This window comes from Nansenia antarctica (genome assembly GCF_963989245.1).
Source record: "Nansenia antarctica genome assembly, chromosome: 18".
Taxonomy (NCBI): domain Eukaryota; kingdom Metazoa; phylum Chordata; class Actinopteri; order Argentiniformes; family Microstomatidae; genus Nansenia; species Nansenia antarctica.
The window spans coordinates 21,136,717-21,153,114 of NC_137691.1; the positions used below are offsets into that span (position 1 = coordinate 21,136,717).

Here is a 16,398-nt window from a genome sequence, read left to right on the forward strand (position 1 = left end):
TACTACTACATACATACTGTAGGCCTACACACTACTACATATATACTGTAGGCCTACATACTACTACATATATACTGTAGGCCTACATACTACTACATACATACTGTAGGCCTACATACTACTACATACATACTGTAGGCCTACATACTACTACATATATACTGTAGGCCTACATACTACTACATACATACTGTAGGCCTACATACTACTACATACATACTGTAGGCCTACACACTACTACATATATACTGTAGGCCTACATACTACTACATACATACTGTAGGCCTACATACTACTACATATATACTGTAGGCCTACGTACTACTACATACATACTGTAGGCCTACATACTACTACATACATACTGTAGACCTACATACTACTACATACATACTGTAGGCCTACATACTACTACATACATACTGTAGGCCTACATACTACTACATATATACTGTAGGCCTACATACTACTACATACATACTGTAGGCCTACGTACTACTACATATATACTGTAGGCCTACATACTACTACATACATACTGTAGGCCTACATACTACTACATATATACTGTAGGTCTACGTACTACTACATATATACTGTAGGCCTACATACTACTACATACATACTGTAGGCCTACGTACTACTACATATATACTGTAGGCCTACGTACTACTACATACATACTGTAGGCCTACATACTACTACATACATACTGTAGGCCTACGTACTACTACATATATACTGTAGGCCTACATACTACTACATATATACTGTAGACCTACATACTACTACATATATACTGTAGACCTACATACTACTACATATATACTGTAGGCCTACATACTACTACATACATACTGTAGGCCTACATACTACTACATACATACTGTAGGCCTACATACTACTACATCAAACTGTAGGCCTACATACTACTACATCAAACTGTAGGCCTACATACTACTACATACATACTGTAGGCCTACATACTACTACATATATACTGTAGTCCTACATACTACTACATACATACTGTAGGCCTACATACTACTACATATATACTGTAGGCCTACATACTACTACATATATACTGTAAGCCTACATACTACTACATATATACTGTAGGCCTACATACTACTACATATATACTGTAGGCCTACATACTACTACATATATACTGTAAGCCTACATACTACTACATATATACTGTAGGCCTACATACTACTACATATATACTGTAGGCCTACAAACTACTACATATATACTGTAGGCCTACATACTACTACATACATACTGTAGGCCTACATACTACTACATATATACTGTAGGCCTACATACTACTACATACATACTGTATGCCTACATACTACTACATATATACTGTAGGCCTACATACTACTACATATATACTGTAGGCCTACATACTACTACATACATACTGTATGCCTACATACTACTACATATATACTGTAGGCCTACATACTACTACATATATATACTGTAGGCCTACATACTACTACATATATACTGTAGGCCTACGTACTAATACATATATACTGTACACATACTACTACATATATACTGTACACATACTACTACATATATACTGTAGGCCTACATACTACTACATACATACTGTAGGCCTACGTACTACTACATATATACTGTACACATACTACTACATATATACTGTAGGCCTACATACTACTACATATATACTGTAGGCCTACATACTACTACATACATACTGTAGGCCTACATACTACTACATATATACTGTAGGCCTACATACTACTACATATATACTGTAGGCCTACATACTACTACATACATACTGTAGGCCTACATACTACTACATACATACTGTAGGCCTACGTACTACTACATACATACTGTAGGCCTACATACTACTACATATATACTGTAGGCCTACATACTACTACATATATACTGTAGGCCTACATACGACTACATACATATTATTACATATATACATATATATATGTATATGCCTATATATATATATATATGCCTACACACAGTAGATTTCTCTGCGTGTTGATCAGGCCGCTCCGCCCCTCCCAGTGTATCCAAGACACGTGTCTGGCCGTCGCCGGGTTCATCGTAATCAAATGGACCCAATTGAACTTTAAACCTACAGACGTGAGGGATCTGACACGGTAAGTAGCTCGACATCTGTTCACCTGTCATTCTCCTAAACATATGACCTGCCGCTGTGTGACCTTCAGAGATAATAATACCAATAATCATTCTTCGCAGGTGTTATGTGCTAGTTTAGCATAGCTAGCCAACCGAGGGACGCTATAGCTGCTACACTCAATCTACGGAGGTTGGTTGATTTCACCATTTATCTGTCACACACACACACACACACACACACACACACACACACACACGCACACGCACACACACACACACACACGCACACACGTATTCTACTCCCCAAAACTATATTTAAACATTGCGTGTAATGTTCCCTGCTCTGTACTCCCCAGCATGTTGCCTGATGCGGATGGCCCAGGTGGAGGTGGTCTCTCTGCGGGAGAAGACCCCTCTGTGAGTCTGTTCAGAGAGTACCTCCGTCTGAAGACTGTCCACCCAGAGCCTGACTATGGTACATCCATGTGAAGCTTTATCCTTTTACACTGGCGTGCTTCTTGTATTATCAATTTCATATTTAGTCTTTGGTTACATCCTACATCTGTCTAATGCACGTTGTATACGTTTATTTCACAATACAAGTTAACAGCAAAGCACAAAACGGATCCGACACCTGACACATATTATGTCACTAATGTTTCTCACCTGCTGTATCAACCAGGGTCCACCAGTCTAGCATGCCAAGCTCAAGATGTGGAAGGAGGCTTAGGTCCACCTCTTATCAATGAAAGACATTTTAAGCCTTCTAATGTAGGAGTAGTCTAAATAAGTCAAATAAAGCTGAACTAATATGGCATACATGAATGACAGGACACTAAGTTCAGTAAATGCTCTATAGAAGTTGGATTGCCAACTCAGAGTATCTTTGTTGCATTTGACACCTTAAATATACTGTATTTAAAACAGTTTATTTAATTCATTAAACTTGGATGGTAAAATAACCTGGTCTGTAATGGTTCTAGTCTATAGAACAGTATCAGTATGTATGACATCATTATTGGCCCTTTGGTTGTGTTCATATCTTTGTAGACGCTGCTCTGCGCTTCCTGGACAGCATAGCAGAGGAGCTTGGGCTGCCGATGAAAAAAATTGAGGTGTTTATGTGCTCATCCCTTTGGCATGAAATTCATCTTACAGAATATAGTCATACCAACTCCTGTGCATTTGTTTTCCTCTTACTTGTCCAAAGGTTTGCCCTGGCAAAGTTGTGTCCATCATGACATGGCAGGGGATGAACCCTGCTCTGAAGTCCATCCTGCTGAACTCCCACACAGATGTTGTGCCTGTTTACCAGGTGCAGTGACAGTCCCACTCACAAGTCTTAGAATCCTCTGTCATCTTTATTACCAGTGACTGGAAAGACTCCACAATTAACTTGTGTTAATTTCTCTCATTCTAGGAACACTGGAAGTATGATGCGTTTGCTGCTGTCAAAGACGCAGAGGGAAACATTTATGCTCGAGGAACACAGGACATGAAGTGTGTCACCATACAGTGAGTGTGGCCTGCTTGGATTTGTCAACCTTACAGACAGTTCTGCTGATCAGTCATTGTGTCGTTCATGTATGCTTGTCTACTCATTCACAGCATTTACATTACATTTTTGGCATTTAGCAGACACCTATATCCAAAGCGACTTACAACAAATACATGTGACTAAGTAAGGGAATCATTAATCCACCAGTCATAGCAGAAAAAAGTATCTCAAAATCTATCCTCAGGCCTGGGGCCATTGGCCGTCGTCGTGCTAGAAGAAAGACATTTTTTCTCACTGCCACCCTTCACCCAACAATGTTCCAGAATACTCCACAAGGTGTGTGACTCAGAATACATTCTGCTGTTTGCCTTCCATAGGTATATCCAGGCCATCCGAAGACTGAAAGCAGAGGGAAGGAAGTTGAATCGCACCGTCCACCTGATGTTTGTTCCTGGTAGGATTTCTGGTTGCTGGCTAATGCTGGCTTCAAAATGTCTTCAGTAACAATATCATTGACTAATTGATTGGTTCCTTTTGTTGTATTTAATAATCTTTAATCTATTTAGGAGTCTTAGTAGTTGATTATTGGTTGATAATTGTGTTTGGGACTTGGTTTGACCCTTGATTAAAGAGTGCTGATTAACAACACAAACTGAAAGAGACATTAAACGAGTTCACTCTTTTGTTCAGTGGTTTAAAGTTTAAAGAGTATAAACATTTTATTTCCTTTGTCGAGTTCAGTATTTCACCCATGACATTAAAACACAAAATAGTAGTGTATTGAGTTGCACAGATACAAATCTGGATTTGCATCTTGCTCATTGATTCAGATGTTATTCTCTTGACTTCTTAGATGAGGAAGTTGGAGGTCAAAAAGGAATGGAGACGTTTGTGAAGCATCCAGAGTTCAAAAAATTAAACATTGGCTTTGCACTTGACGAAGGTAAATATACAGCTTTGCAAGGTGAATGATTGAGTGAATGTGACTGCACTGAATAATCATAGCTGTGATTTGCTACTATTGTATGCCACCTGCCCTGAAACTCACCTTTGGCCATTCACAGTTAATCACAGAGACAATATTCAGCACTGAAATTCATACTTCCCTAGGTCCCTTTAGCCGTCTGACCATAGTAACCTTCTGTCTATGTACTGTGTACATATATGTATATGTGGTTATAGGTCTTGCCAACCCTGGAGAGGCCTTCACTGTGTTCTATGGCGAGAGGAACCCTTGGTGTGAGTATTGGCCCTGTCAGAGAGTCTGGTTCTAGCTGGGACACTGAAGGATGATCACAACACTCGCACACCCAGCACACACACAGTAACATCTTTCACTCTGCCGTAACTGTCTCTCTCCTCCTCTCAGGGATAACAGTTCACTGCCCAGGGAGTCCTGGACATGGCTCCAGGTTTGTGGAGAACACGGCTGCTGAGAAGCTGGTAATGTTCTTTATTTACGGCAGAAACTATTTTCAATAAATACAGTTCTTAAAGGGAGACTCTGGAATATGACGTCAATGGGAAAAGAGCGGGGAAACGCTACCAAAGATAATTTCAAAACGGTGATGATCAAGAAACGAGAGGCGACGATCAACTCCAGCACACATATCACGACGGTGCGCATGCGTCGACGTCTAATGAGTGTTTACCATTGTTCACACCTTTACATACTCCAAATATCTGGGTTAAATGTTGCTGTGACATCATATCCCAGAGTCTACCTTTAAGCATGGCTGAAAATGGCATACGAGAATGTTGATCAGTTGGAAGAGGAGGATGATGATGATGATGTCCGTGTCACTTGCTTGTATCTCTTTCCCTCATCTCAGCGTAGTGTCATCAACTCCTTCCTGGATTTCAGAGAGAAGGAGAAACACCGGTAAGACAGGAGGAGAGCTGAGGTGAGCCACTGGAGAGAGCTGCAGCATCTTAAACCAGAATTACTTCAACTTTAAAATCTGTTGGTTGCAGGTTGAACATCAGCGAGTGCTTCACTCTTGGTGATGTCACCACAGTCAACATGACCATGGTGAAAGGAGGCGTGGCCTACAACGTCATTCCTGCTGAGATGGATGTCAGCTTTGATTTGAGAATACCACCCACTGTCAATCTCCAGGTGTGTGTTTCTACTATTTAAGAGTGATGTTACAGTATTCAGTGAATGTTATCTAATGATGCCCTATGTCAATGTTATCTAATGATGCCCTATGTCAATGTTATCTAATGATGCCCTATGTTAATGTTATCTAATGATGCCCTATGTCAATGTTATCTTTCACCATTTCACATCTCTTTCTTTCATTGTCAGGAGTTTGAAGAGCAGATTAAACAGTGGTGTCAGGAGGCGGGTGAGGACATCACCTACGAGTTTGCTCAGGTCAGTGCATGTAAACAGCCTGGTTCCAGACACACTTGTGTGTTTTGTATTGAGCGTTTAGAAAACACATCAGAGATCAATACAGATTTTCTTTTTATACATTACTGTATGGAAAAAGAAGAGCCTTGGTCATACTTTTTTATACTGTTGTCATCCTACACAGAAACACATGAACCAGAATGTGACATCCACTGATGAGAGTGACCCCTGGTGGAAAATCTTCAGCACAACCTGCAAAGAAATGTAAGGACACTATGGTCAATATTTTTTTTATTTTTTTTTATTCAAATGACTTTTTAGATACTACTAGCACTGATTTTGCCATCCAGCTGGTCCTATTGCAAGAGGATAGTGATGACCACAGCAGCGTTTTATTTCACCTTCGGTTCAGGTGATCACCTAATCACTACCTCATTAAGTAGAATGAGGTGTGCCTGTATTGTAATTCAACAGACACTGGAATGGAATGGCTGCCATACAGATGCTGATTTAAGAAAAATTATTTGGAGTGGTCTCTTAATTTTTTCCAGAGCTGTATATATTCATTTGCATATAGGGAAGGTTTCACAGACAAGGCTTAAGCCTAGTCCTGGACTAAATCACGATTGTTGAATCACACTTGATGTAAAATCTCCATTGAAGATGCTTTAGTCTAGGATTATTCTTACGCCTTGTCTGTGAAACCGGCCCATAATCTCTTTGGTCTTGTTGCTTCCAAACATTTTAATTGAAGCTTTTATTAAAATGTCTGTCTTTGACTCAGGAACATGACTTTGGAAAAGGAGATCTTCCCTGCAGCCACGGATAGTCGTTTCATTAGAGCGGTGAGTGAAAACAACAGCAGCAGCTTATAGATGATATAGATATACCTGGAAACAATATCTCACTTTTCAAACAGTCAGGTGTTTTTCAATTGAGTAATTTAGCAAATGTAGTAATTTTCCCATAAGAATAGGTGCCAAAAGCAGTCACAATGCTAGAGCAAAGGAAAAAAACTATTGGTTAGTGCATTTTTAAAATTTATTTTTATTATTATGCAAAAGTTCAGGTACCGTTCAAGTGGGTAAGTGGTAGGAGGTGGAGAGTTTCTGAGGAGGAGCCCAGGTATAATCTAAAGAGATGTGTCTTTAGTCTACTCTGCTGTCTTGACAGTGGTGAGAAATTCATTCCACCACTGGGGCCCAAGACAGATAGAAGCCGTGAATGAGCTGAGTGATTGATTGATTGATTGAAAACTTTATTAGAAGATTTGCAGAAGTAGGTACATGAAAGTACATATTACATACAAGGTCAACTAACAGGATAAAAACCCAAGAAAGCCACTGGCTTATTTCAATTGGGGTCCTTGATGACCATTATGTCCTTGTAGAAATGGTGGCCAGTAGAGGTGTAAGAACAGAGTGATCGTGTTGCGAGTACCAGGGTCTTAAATCCTTTTATAGTCCTTTTAAATACGTCTCTTCTGAAATTGATAAGATGTTTAGTGACTGCACTCTTTACACAGAAATCTCAGTCATCTTACAGGAGGTGATGCATTTGTTTTCTTCCTAGGTGGGCATCCCTGCCATCGGCTTTTCACCAATGAACCAGACTCCAATCCTGCTGCACGACCATAATGAATACCTGAATGAGCAAGTCTTCCTCAAGGGCATCCAGGTGTATGAGAAATTGGTGCCAGCACTTGCCAATGTACCCGCCCTGCCTGGCGAGGCTTAAACAAAACACCTCAGCTTCACATACTCACCCTACCTTTCCTGTCTTTGGCACATCGTGAGCTCAGAATTATAAGGTTCTATCTCCGTTTAGGGTAGTTCAGAGATATTGAGCGTCAAAGTTTTTACATTCCATTATGTTTTGTGAGATGGAACCTTTGTATTTTATTAATTACTAACTAAAACATTTCAACATTTTAAAAATAACATCACACAGGCATTAATAAACACCTTTACATGCGGTAATCACATGCAATGGATCAGATTATGTAAAAAACTCAATTTTGAAAAAAATGGAGATAGAACCTTATAATTCTAACGTCACGACATGTCGAGCTGAAACTTCTCACAGATGAACTAATCTTGAATAATCCATAAGGGTTTGCAAGCAGCACCAAAGAATGAGATTAATCCATCCAGATATCCTTAAATCAAACTAATCATGGCACCATTCCATCTGTATGCATTGTTTTGTTTTTAAAGTAACTCAGGATACAGCTGCATTACACATCACTGCATCAGTCTTATAACAACATTGTTATTATGAGAATGTGTTTTGTGTGTATGTATAAGCAGTCTTAACAACAAATCAGGGTATCTTCACTAGAGGACTAAGAAGATTAATTTGGATAACAAATACAGTTATATCTTAAATGCTTACGACCTTACAGATTCATTTGAATAATTTAGTTTAAGAGTAATTTTTATGCTTGCTAAATTATACAGATTTTTGTATTTGATAGAGCTGATTTGAATAACAATCTTTCTTTATTAAACTGGTTGATTAAATGTGCCATGTCGGTGTGATTTGTTATCGATTGGGCCATACTCCTACACACTATAAAATAATGTTTTGATTGACAAGAGAGGCACAGGATGGGCACAGACAAGACTGGGAGAAAGTTCTGGTACAACGATTAGACATTTCTCAAAGAATCTAGTTCTAATAAAGTTCTACGTCAGACCTTGCCCTGATTAGCTTTACTCATAAGAGGGATCAAAATGCTGTTAATTAAAAAATGCCACATATCATAACAGCTGGAGTTTCAATTAATCGGTACATCCATATTTGGCCATACTTTCAGGTTAAGACCTCAGTCTTAATGACATCAGTATTCCATAAAATAACAGATACAAGTAGCTTGTTAGTAGCAGAGTTGTACAATAGACATTTGAAGGCCTTCATTAATACTTGGGAGTGAGACTCCCCTCATCAGACTTCTTAATTAATTAAAGTCCACCTGCAAGATGACTTTATTTCTATGACGGAGACCTTGTACAAAATGTATAAAATAATTTAACCATATATATAATATAACAGAGTAGAAATATCGCAGTGTAACTATCAATTATCAAATGGTGTATGGCCTATCACTACAACCCTCCTTTCTACTGTATGTCTTGACTTTATGCATTCAATGGCTAAAGTAAACATTGTTTAGACAACACAGTCGTGGTTTATACAGTCAAATGTCACTTAACAGTCATGTTGTTCCTTAACCCCATTTAAAAATGCATTCAGAAACTATACAGTATGTGCACCATAGTTATCAATATCCATTAGTTATACAAACACTTAGACAAATAAGACTCCCTTTAAAGCACCTCTTGGCTAATTACTCTTAAGTTTTAGTATACTTTGTGCATTACCTACAAACTGATTCTATGACATCAGTAAGTAGTTGCTATTGTTATGACAATGAGAACAGAAACACTGGGAAATGTAAGAAGGTTTTTAATGGCTCACTTACCCAGGTTACTGGCAGCCCTCCTGATACTCTTCATCCTGTTTATGACATTATTTGTCATGCGAGAGATTGAGTCTGCTGACACAACACTCACCAGACAGTGAACTTTGTCACTTAACTGGGGATTCCCATTATATCCTGCTAGATGGCCCTTTAGAGCATCGATGACATCATCAGGGTGAGTCCCTGACTCCTCTTCTGGCTCCAAACCCATCATATCAAACCCATCATATCGTTGAATGCAAAGGGCAAACGTGAAGGTCCGTCTTGAATGTAGTGTGTTTTGTACTCAAAAGAAAAGCATTAAACATCTAAATAATAGGCATAAACATGTTGAATAATACCCAATGAGCTAATGTTTTGGTGAACATTTACTTTAACTATATAGTACAGAACAAATTCATATCAGAGCTCAAAAAATACAAACCAAATCCATTGAGCAATGTTTGTGCTCAATGAATTTGGTTCTGTATTCCTAATCTATAGGAATTTACAGTGTTTGTGAAGCTTTTGCTTGGGAAGGAGGAAGCCACCAGTGCAACAGATGTTATATGCCCTTGAAAGACATTATTGATCGAGTTGATCAGCTGAAACTGTTTCAGGTTCTCAACCAACTGCGTTCTCTCACTGTCAGAGGCAATTAAGAGTTACTGTACCTCCCAAAATAGTAGAAAATTAAGCCTATGTAACACCTAGAGCCCTATGTTTACCTGATTGTAGTGTTATTACAGGGGTGCAAACTTGTCACCTTTCTGCTAAATTAGCCGTTTTTATCTCAGAATTGGTCATCCATGTGAATTGTGTAGATCTGCAAAAAATATATTTTGGGTGGGGGCGGGGGTCTAAGTCTCATCCAAGTCACATGATGCGCGAGCTAACTAATCTTCCTGTCTGCTAAACTCCGCTGCTGTTGAAATAACTTTTAGCTTCAGGCAGCTAGGTACAATTCCAGACAGTGTGGAGAACAGTCACACTGTGACAGTAAACTGTTTTCGAAGTAATTATGCAGGTGTTAAGGTCAGGGCTGCCGCTACTTACACGCGCATCATTGTTAGACCACCGTTAGTGCTAGCGCTATCGCCCCCCCCCCCCCCCACCCAAGGTTAGCCGCACATTGATAGTTTTCAGGCAAAAAAAAAAAGAAATCACCTTTTTGGGCCATCACCAGTTTGCACCCCTGAGTGAGTGTAGTACTGTGCCATTTATCATAGGCCTATGATGATGACCTATCCATTGACTATAAAATGGAGTAAGTGACAATCTGGTCTACTGAATACATTTTTAAAAGGAAACTATTTACATTACTACTACATTATCAATCACATTGTCAGTGTTGGAGTATTGCTATAGTCTAGTTTGTTGCAACCTGTTGACAAACACATGTTCCAAAGGCTCTTGTTAAGAGAGGAATAGTGTAGTTTTCTTCTAGTTAAATTTAAGGTAAAACAGATTAAAACTTTGGTTTTCCTCTTGCGTTGTCCTGTGAAGTGAATCTGCTTTCATGTCAGTCAATACTTATTTCCAATCTAGATCATCAAATTCATTCATTGAACTTTCCTCTGATATAATTTATGCTCTAAAGTTCCAAATATCTCTGAACTTCTCACCAAAACCATTGACACATCATTTACAATTATTTTGTAAGAAATGTTGTACTTATTCCATAGCATACTTAGATCTTGTTTGTTTCACTATGCAGACAGAAATACAGTTTTATTTCTGACACCAGATTTGACATTTTGTGACAATGAGTAATACAGTTGACTATGAAATGCCTTAGCACTCTCAAATGTGTTTGTTATGCCGAAGAATGTAGATATCCAGATTTAGTAGAACATAATCTGAATGAGGACTGATGGGCTGCTGGTGAACTGCAAATGTGTATCTTATGTGCAGCACCGGTAAATTGTTGACAGTATTAAACAAATAGATGTCACATGCTGTGTATGCTACAGAGATAGAACAGTCCTATAGGCCTATATACAGTATGGTGTACACAACATTACATCCTTACTTGGTGATGGTTGGGGTGTCTGTGAAGAAAATAGTCCACCCATGTCTTCTTTTCTGAGGGAGAAAATACAAATAAGTAATTAAAATGTAATGTACAGTAGGCAGCTGCCACAGTAATCAAACAGATATTTGGTCAGATATGAGTGGAGTGGATCCTTCAATAAGAGACGTGTACATACTGTATTGATATCCATTGCCCTTGCTCTGTACATATCACACTGTACATATATCTTTACTGTACATATCATATTGATATTCAAGCTTATATATTGACTTTTTATATTCATATGCATGTACTCACTGTAATACCGTATACCACCACCATGCACTGTCCATACATTTATGGCTTTTGCACTGTTGCTCTGCTTAGATGCCCAACTGCGTTTCGTTGTACTTGTACTTGTACTCTGTCAATGACAATAAAGTTGAGTCTAATCTAATCTGATCTGATGAGCCTCCTTGTTACAGAAAACGAAGGGATTTGAAATTGACAAAAAGCAGCAAATCAAATAAATGTCGGTATTACTTGACTTGAAGAACCCTTTAAGTGTTTTATAACATTCATTGCACATTATACAGTATGCTATAATGTAGATGCAGTCATGTTACCGGATATAGAGCATCAATATAACACAGTGAATACACATACAGCTCTTTCTTAATTATATATATATATTTTTCATTTCATATCATTTTTTAATTATAAAGTAGGTCCGTTTAATGTTTAACCGTTTCACTTTTATTAACTGAATTATTTCTGAAATTCCTCCAAATTAAACACATACATTTATCCGTTTCATAATTTATTAGCTATCGAAAGTCAATTCACAGACCTTGCATGCTTACCTGCGTATAGACTGTTGTATGTTCTCAGTTGTGCTCCCTCAGTTTGAACTGTAGGCTTACTTGTACTTTGCATGGCAAATAAAACAGATTATTGACAGCAGTCTAGTGGGGGAACATTTTTGAGACCTTTTCTCTGTTTTGTGATTTCAGGTGTACCAACATTCACAGAAGCATATTATCTTCTTAACACGTGCAGCAACTTCGCTGCTGGATTTTCAGTTAAATTCCGGGCTTCATATAGTTATATTTCTAGTGTCATATGGCATCAAAGGGGGGAAATGGAAAGATGTCAAAATGCGGGACTGTCATGCACAAGGATAAGGATAAGGATTTATCACAATCTATGCTTGATGGAGGTCCTGAACGTTGATAAGCCATAGTGGCGTTGATCTTGTAAACCGCGTCTGTTTACAGGTTCAAAGCTTTCAAAGGAAAACACAATGCCATTTAAGAAATATTGCATTTTCACTATAATAATGTTTCAGAGGGCAATAGTGCTGCTGCAGCAATCATGTCTGTGCCCCATGTGGTTAACCACTGCTTCCATTTTGACATAGGCCTAGTTCTTTTAGTAAGATGAAGAGATTTGACAGTAAGTACAGTTCCTATAGTATAGTAATTCAATAAGAAACACACACACACACACACACATTGTGAGCTACTGTTCAATTCTCTTAGCAGATCCATTCCAATTAACAGAGTATGGCCTTCTTAGGGGGATCAGCAGGAAGAGTGTGCGTGTCAGTAATTAGGCTCCACTCCCCAGGACATGACAGCAGGATTAGAGCCTGCAGGGCTGTCAGGGAGAGACCTCAAAGCTGTACTCCGCCCCCTCAGCCCTAAAGAAACAACAATAGCTGTATCCAGGCATGCTCAGAGCAGAAATGGGCTCATTCATAGCTCCCTCCACATCCTTTTGTCTGCCCACATCATTTACACCACACTCTTCCTCATCCAACTGTATCAGAGAGGTGAATAAATGAAACCATTTACAGACTTTTAAAGGTATTGCTACGACAACCAGTAGGCCTATGTGACATGTGTATTTGGCTGGTGTTTATTTAGCAGAGCAGGGATGTGGTGTACTTCATTGTTGTTGTGTTTCAAAAGGCTGGAGGCCTTGGATCCTTTTTTGCATTGTTATCCTCTCCAACACTACCATCTACTTCTCTGAACTCTATTACACATCTTTTGCTCTCTGTGTCTTAAAATGTATTTGCGTTGCTATACATTGATGTGGACAATACAAATAGAGGCCGTGGTTTGGATGGGCTGACATGTTTAAATTGCTAAATAATAATAATAATAATAATTTAAGATGAATGATTTACGTTATTACATCCCATTATACAAGTACAAGAGAGTCACATGCTTATGGCTTCAGTTCCAGTCGACATCGCAGCAGCGAGAGAAAACTACATGGCAATGGAAACAATAAGGCAAGATATAATTGAGCAAAACAATAATAGTAACAAATAATAATGTTTCTGTAGTGTGTCTGTATGCATTTATCATTATAGTCCATAATGCATCTAGTGGGACTTTGGTGGAGTTCCTTCCCATCCCATCTGGGCATCAAAGCCGTAATAAAAATAGAAGACAGTACATTTACTGTGATTATGATTGTCCACTGTTACCAACACACCATTTTTACAAAATAATACTATGTTCATAAAATAGAATTGCTAATACAATGACAATCACAAATGCCTGAAGTGCTGGTGACTCACATCAAGGTCTCATCTCTCAGAACCTCTCACCTTGTCATTCTGTAGAACAAATTTCAGGTCAGAGGTGTGGACACTTCTATAGTGTGGGCTTGCATGCTTTCCACTCACATAGACTCTCATGAACATACTGTACTTGTTGAAGTCATCCTGTATACACATACTGCACAGAAAGAAGTAGGCTAGTGAAATCATTTCAATCCACAGTATTATTCTACAGCAAATCTACAAATCAGCAACATTATCCAGCATACATCATTCATACAGAAATAAACCAGAACCCCCCATGACAAATGGGAACCGATCACTGGGTCCTACTAGCGGGTAGCACTGCCACCACCTTTTTTGTACCGGTAAGGTCCAGGGACAGAGGTCGGAGCACACCACCACACAACACAGAGTTAGCAAAAATCAGTATAAATACTTTATTCATCAACTTGACAATTCATAAGCCTCACAGCAGGTTATTAGTGGGCTGACCGGCCCTGCCAAGACCTACCCCCCTCAAGCAGTCCATCCCAAAGTTAACCAGCGCATAAGGCACTTACGTGCAGTTCACACCCCTGGATAACCAGCTATCATATAGAAGAATTACACCTTATAATACAGGCACACATGATTTCACCCTCCCACTAGGCACACATGATTTCACCCTCTCAATAGGCACGCATGATTTCACCCTATTAAAAAGGCACTTAACTTGCTCAGGTGGCAAGACCCTTAACTACTAAATCGAAGTACATTTGAGCGATATTAGAAGCATCCAAATGGTTTTCCATAAAGAGAACGACTCTAGCGAGTTAACGCAATGTCATAATTCTCTGTCTTGATGAGCATTCATTAATTTTGGATATACACTATGGAGGACCAAGTCTGTCAAAATTAACAATAAATATATAGATAAATAAATGAGTGTATGAATAAATAAATGAATGAATACACACAGTAATAAGGAAATACATTTCTATATTTCTGTATTATTTTACGCATTCAGCTTATTAGTGGGTATCACCTCTTAAAGGTATGGACTGCTTTTCTTCAAAACCGGAGTTTTGCCAGAAAAAGTCCCCTGCCATATCTTGCTCCCCTTCGTATGATTCGCTCGTAGGTCGGGCTGTGGTTGTGATAGAGACATGAGACCAGAGGGTTTTTTACCCACCTGTCTCCTGAACACGTAGATATCGACCCCTAGTCGATCAGACTTGATTGATTGATTGAAAACTTTATTAGAATGTTTGCAGAAGTAGGTACATGAAAGTACATATTACATACAAGGTCAAACTAAAAGGATAAAAACCCAAGAAAGCCACTGGCTTATTTCAATTGGGGTCCTTGATTTTCAATTCATCGTTACATGTAAGACAGACATAAGAAAAGAACTAGTACTATCTACATGATAATACAGACAAATAACTATTACTATCTACAAGATAAACGTACATCCATCATGGGAAGAACAATACAACAAAACATAAGGTATGTACAGCGGGTAGGACAGGTGGGGACATATACCACAGGTGGGGGCGGGGGACAAAACACAAAGTATGTACAGTGGGTAGTTCGGGTCTTTTAATCTGATTTTTGTTTTAGAGGGTCCAGTTACGGATTGCAGCCTCCTGTAAATGTTTTTTGAGAGTGGTTTTGAAGGTGGGCAGTGTTTTGCACTCCTTTAAGATTATAGGAAGGGCGTTCCACATCTTTACTGCATAGTTTGCAAACGAGTTTAAACCCTTGTTTGTGGTGCAACACGGTTGAACGTGGTTCGTGGAGCTTCCTCTGGTGTTGTATGTGTGGACGTTGTTCACTTTTTGGAAGTATGTTGACAGGTACTTGGGTGTCTTTGTGGTGTAGCGTATCTTGAAGACTAGGCCCAGTGCAAGCTGCTGCACTCTGTCAACTACTCGTAGCCAATCAAGGCTCAAAAAATGATCAGCGGTTAGATGTGTCCTAGGGTTGAGGCCTAGCAGAAGCCTAACCAGTTTATTTTGGGCTGTCTGGAGTCTTGTTTTATGGGCCTTTGTGGTTCTATAGTACCATGATGTTACGGCATAGTCGAAGTGACATTGAATGAGAGCTCCTGATAGGGTCCTCAGTGTGTTTTTACTGACAAGTGAGGATATCCTGTACAAGAATCTAGTTTTATGGTTCACTTTTTTGATTACTTTTGCTGCCATTTTATCTCCGGAAAGATTTGCCTCTAAGATGGAGCCCAGGTATGTAATATCCTCTTTTCTTGTGATATTAATGTTACCCACTTTTATTTTAAAATGTTCAGCCTTTCTGAGTTTAGATGGGGATCCGTATAGGATGGTTTCAG

The 16,398-nt window shown here is 39.0% G+C and overlaps 1 protein-coding gene across 1 annotated transcript; it reads left to right on the forward strand.

The window, feature by feature from the left end:
- Positions 1 to 2,128: 2,128 nt before the first annotated feature.
- On the forward strand, positions 2,129 to 9,600 carry LOC308173181 (aminoacylase-1A-like). The gene is made up of 16 exons (XM_080548173.1): positions 2,129 to 2,177; positions 2,278 to 2,347; positions 2,514 to 2,632; positions 3,208 to 3,272; positions 3,368 to 3,472; positions 3,578 to 3,672; positions 4,033 to 4,109; positions 4,509 to 4,598; positions 4,838 to 4,894; positions 5,025 to 5,098; positions 5,488 to 5,537; positions 5,630 to 5,774; positions 5,967 to 6,035; positions 6,199 to 6,278; positions 6,799 to 6,859; positions 7,587 to 9,600. The coding sequence occupies exons 3-16, from the start codon at positions 2,515 to 2,517 to the stop codon at positions 7,749 to 7,751; spliced, it is 1,251 nt and encodes a 416-aa protein (XP_080404299.1). The 5' UTR covers positions 2,129 to 2,177; positions 2,278 to 2,347; position 2,514; the 3' UTR covers positions 7,752 to 9,600.
- The last annotated feature ends 6,798 nt before the right edge of the window (positions 9,601 to 16,398 follow it).

Bases quoted from the DNA above. Each gene is read 5' to 3' on its own strand.
- LOC308173181 (XM_080548173.1), top strand. From the start codon at position 2,515: ATGTTGCCTGATGCGGATGGCCCAGGTGGAGGTGGTCTCTCTGCGGGA. The intron at 4,599-4,837 runs GTAAATATACAG...ATGTGGTTATAG, and splicing joins TGGCTTTGCACTTGACGAAG to GTCTTGCCAACCCTGGAGAG. The intron at 6,860-7,586 runs GTGAGTGAAAAC...TTTTCTTCCTAG, and splicing joins ATAGTCGTTTCATTAGAGCG to GTGGGCATCCCTGCCATCGG.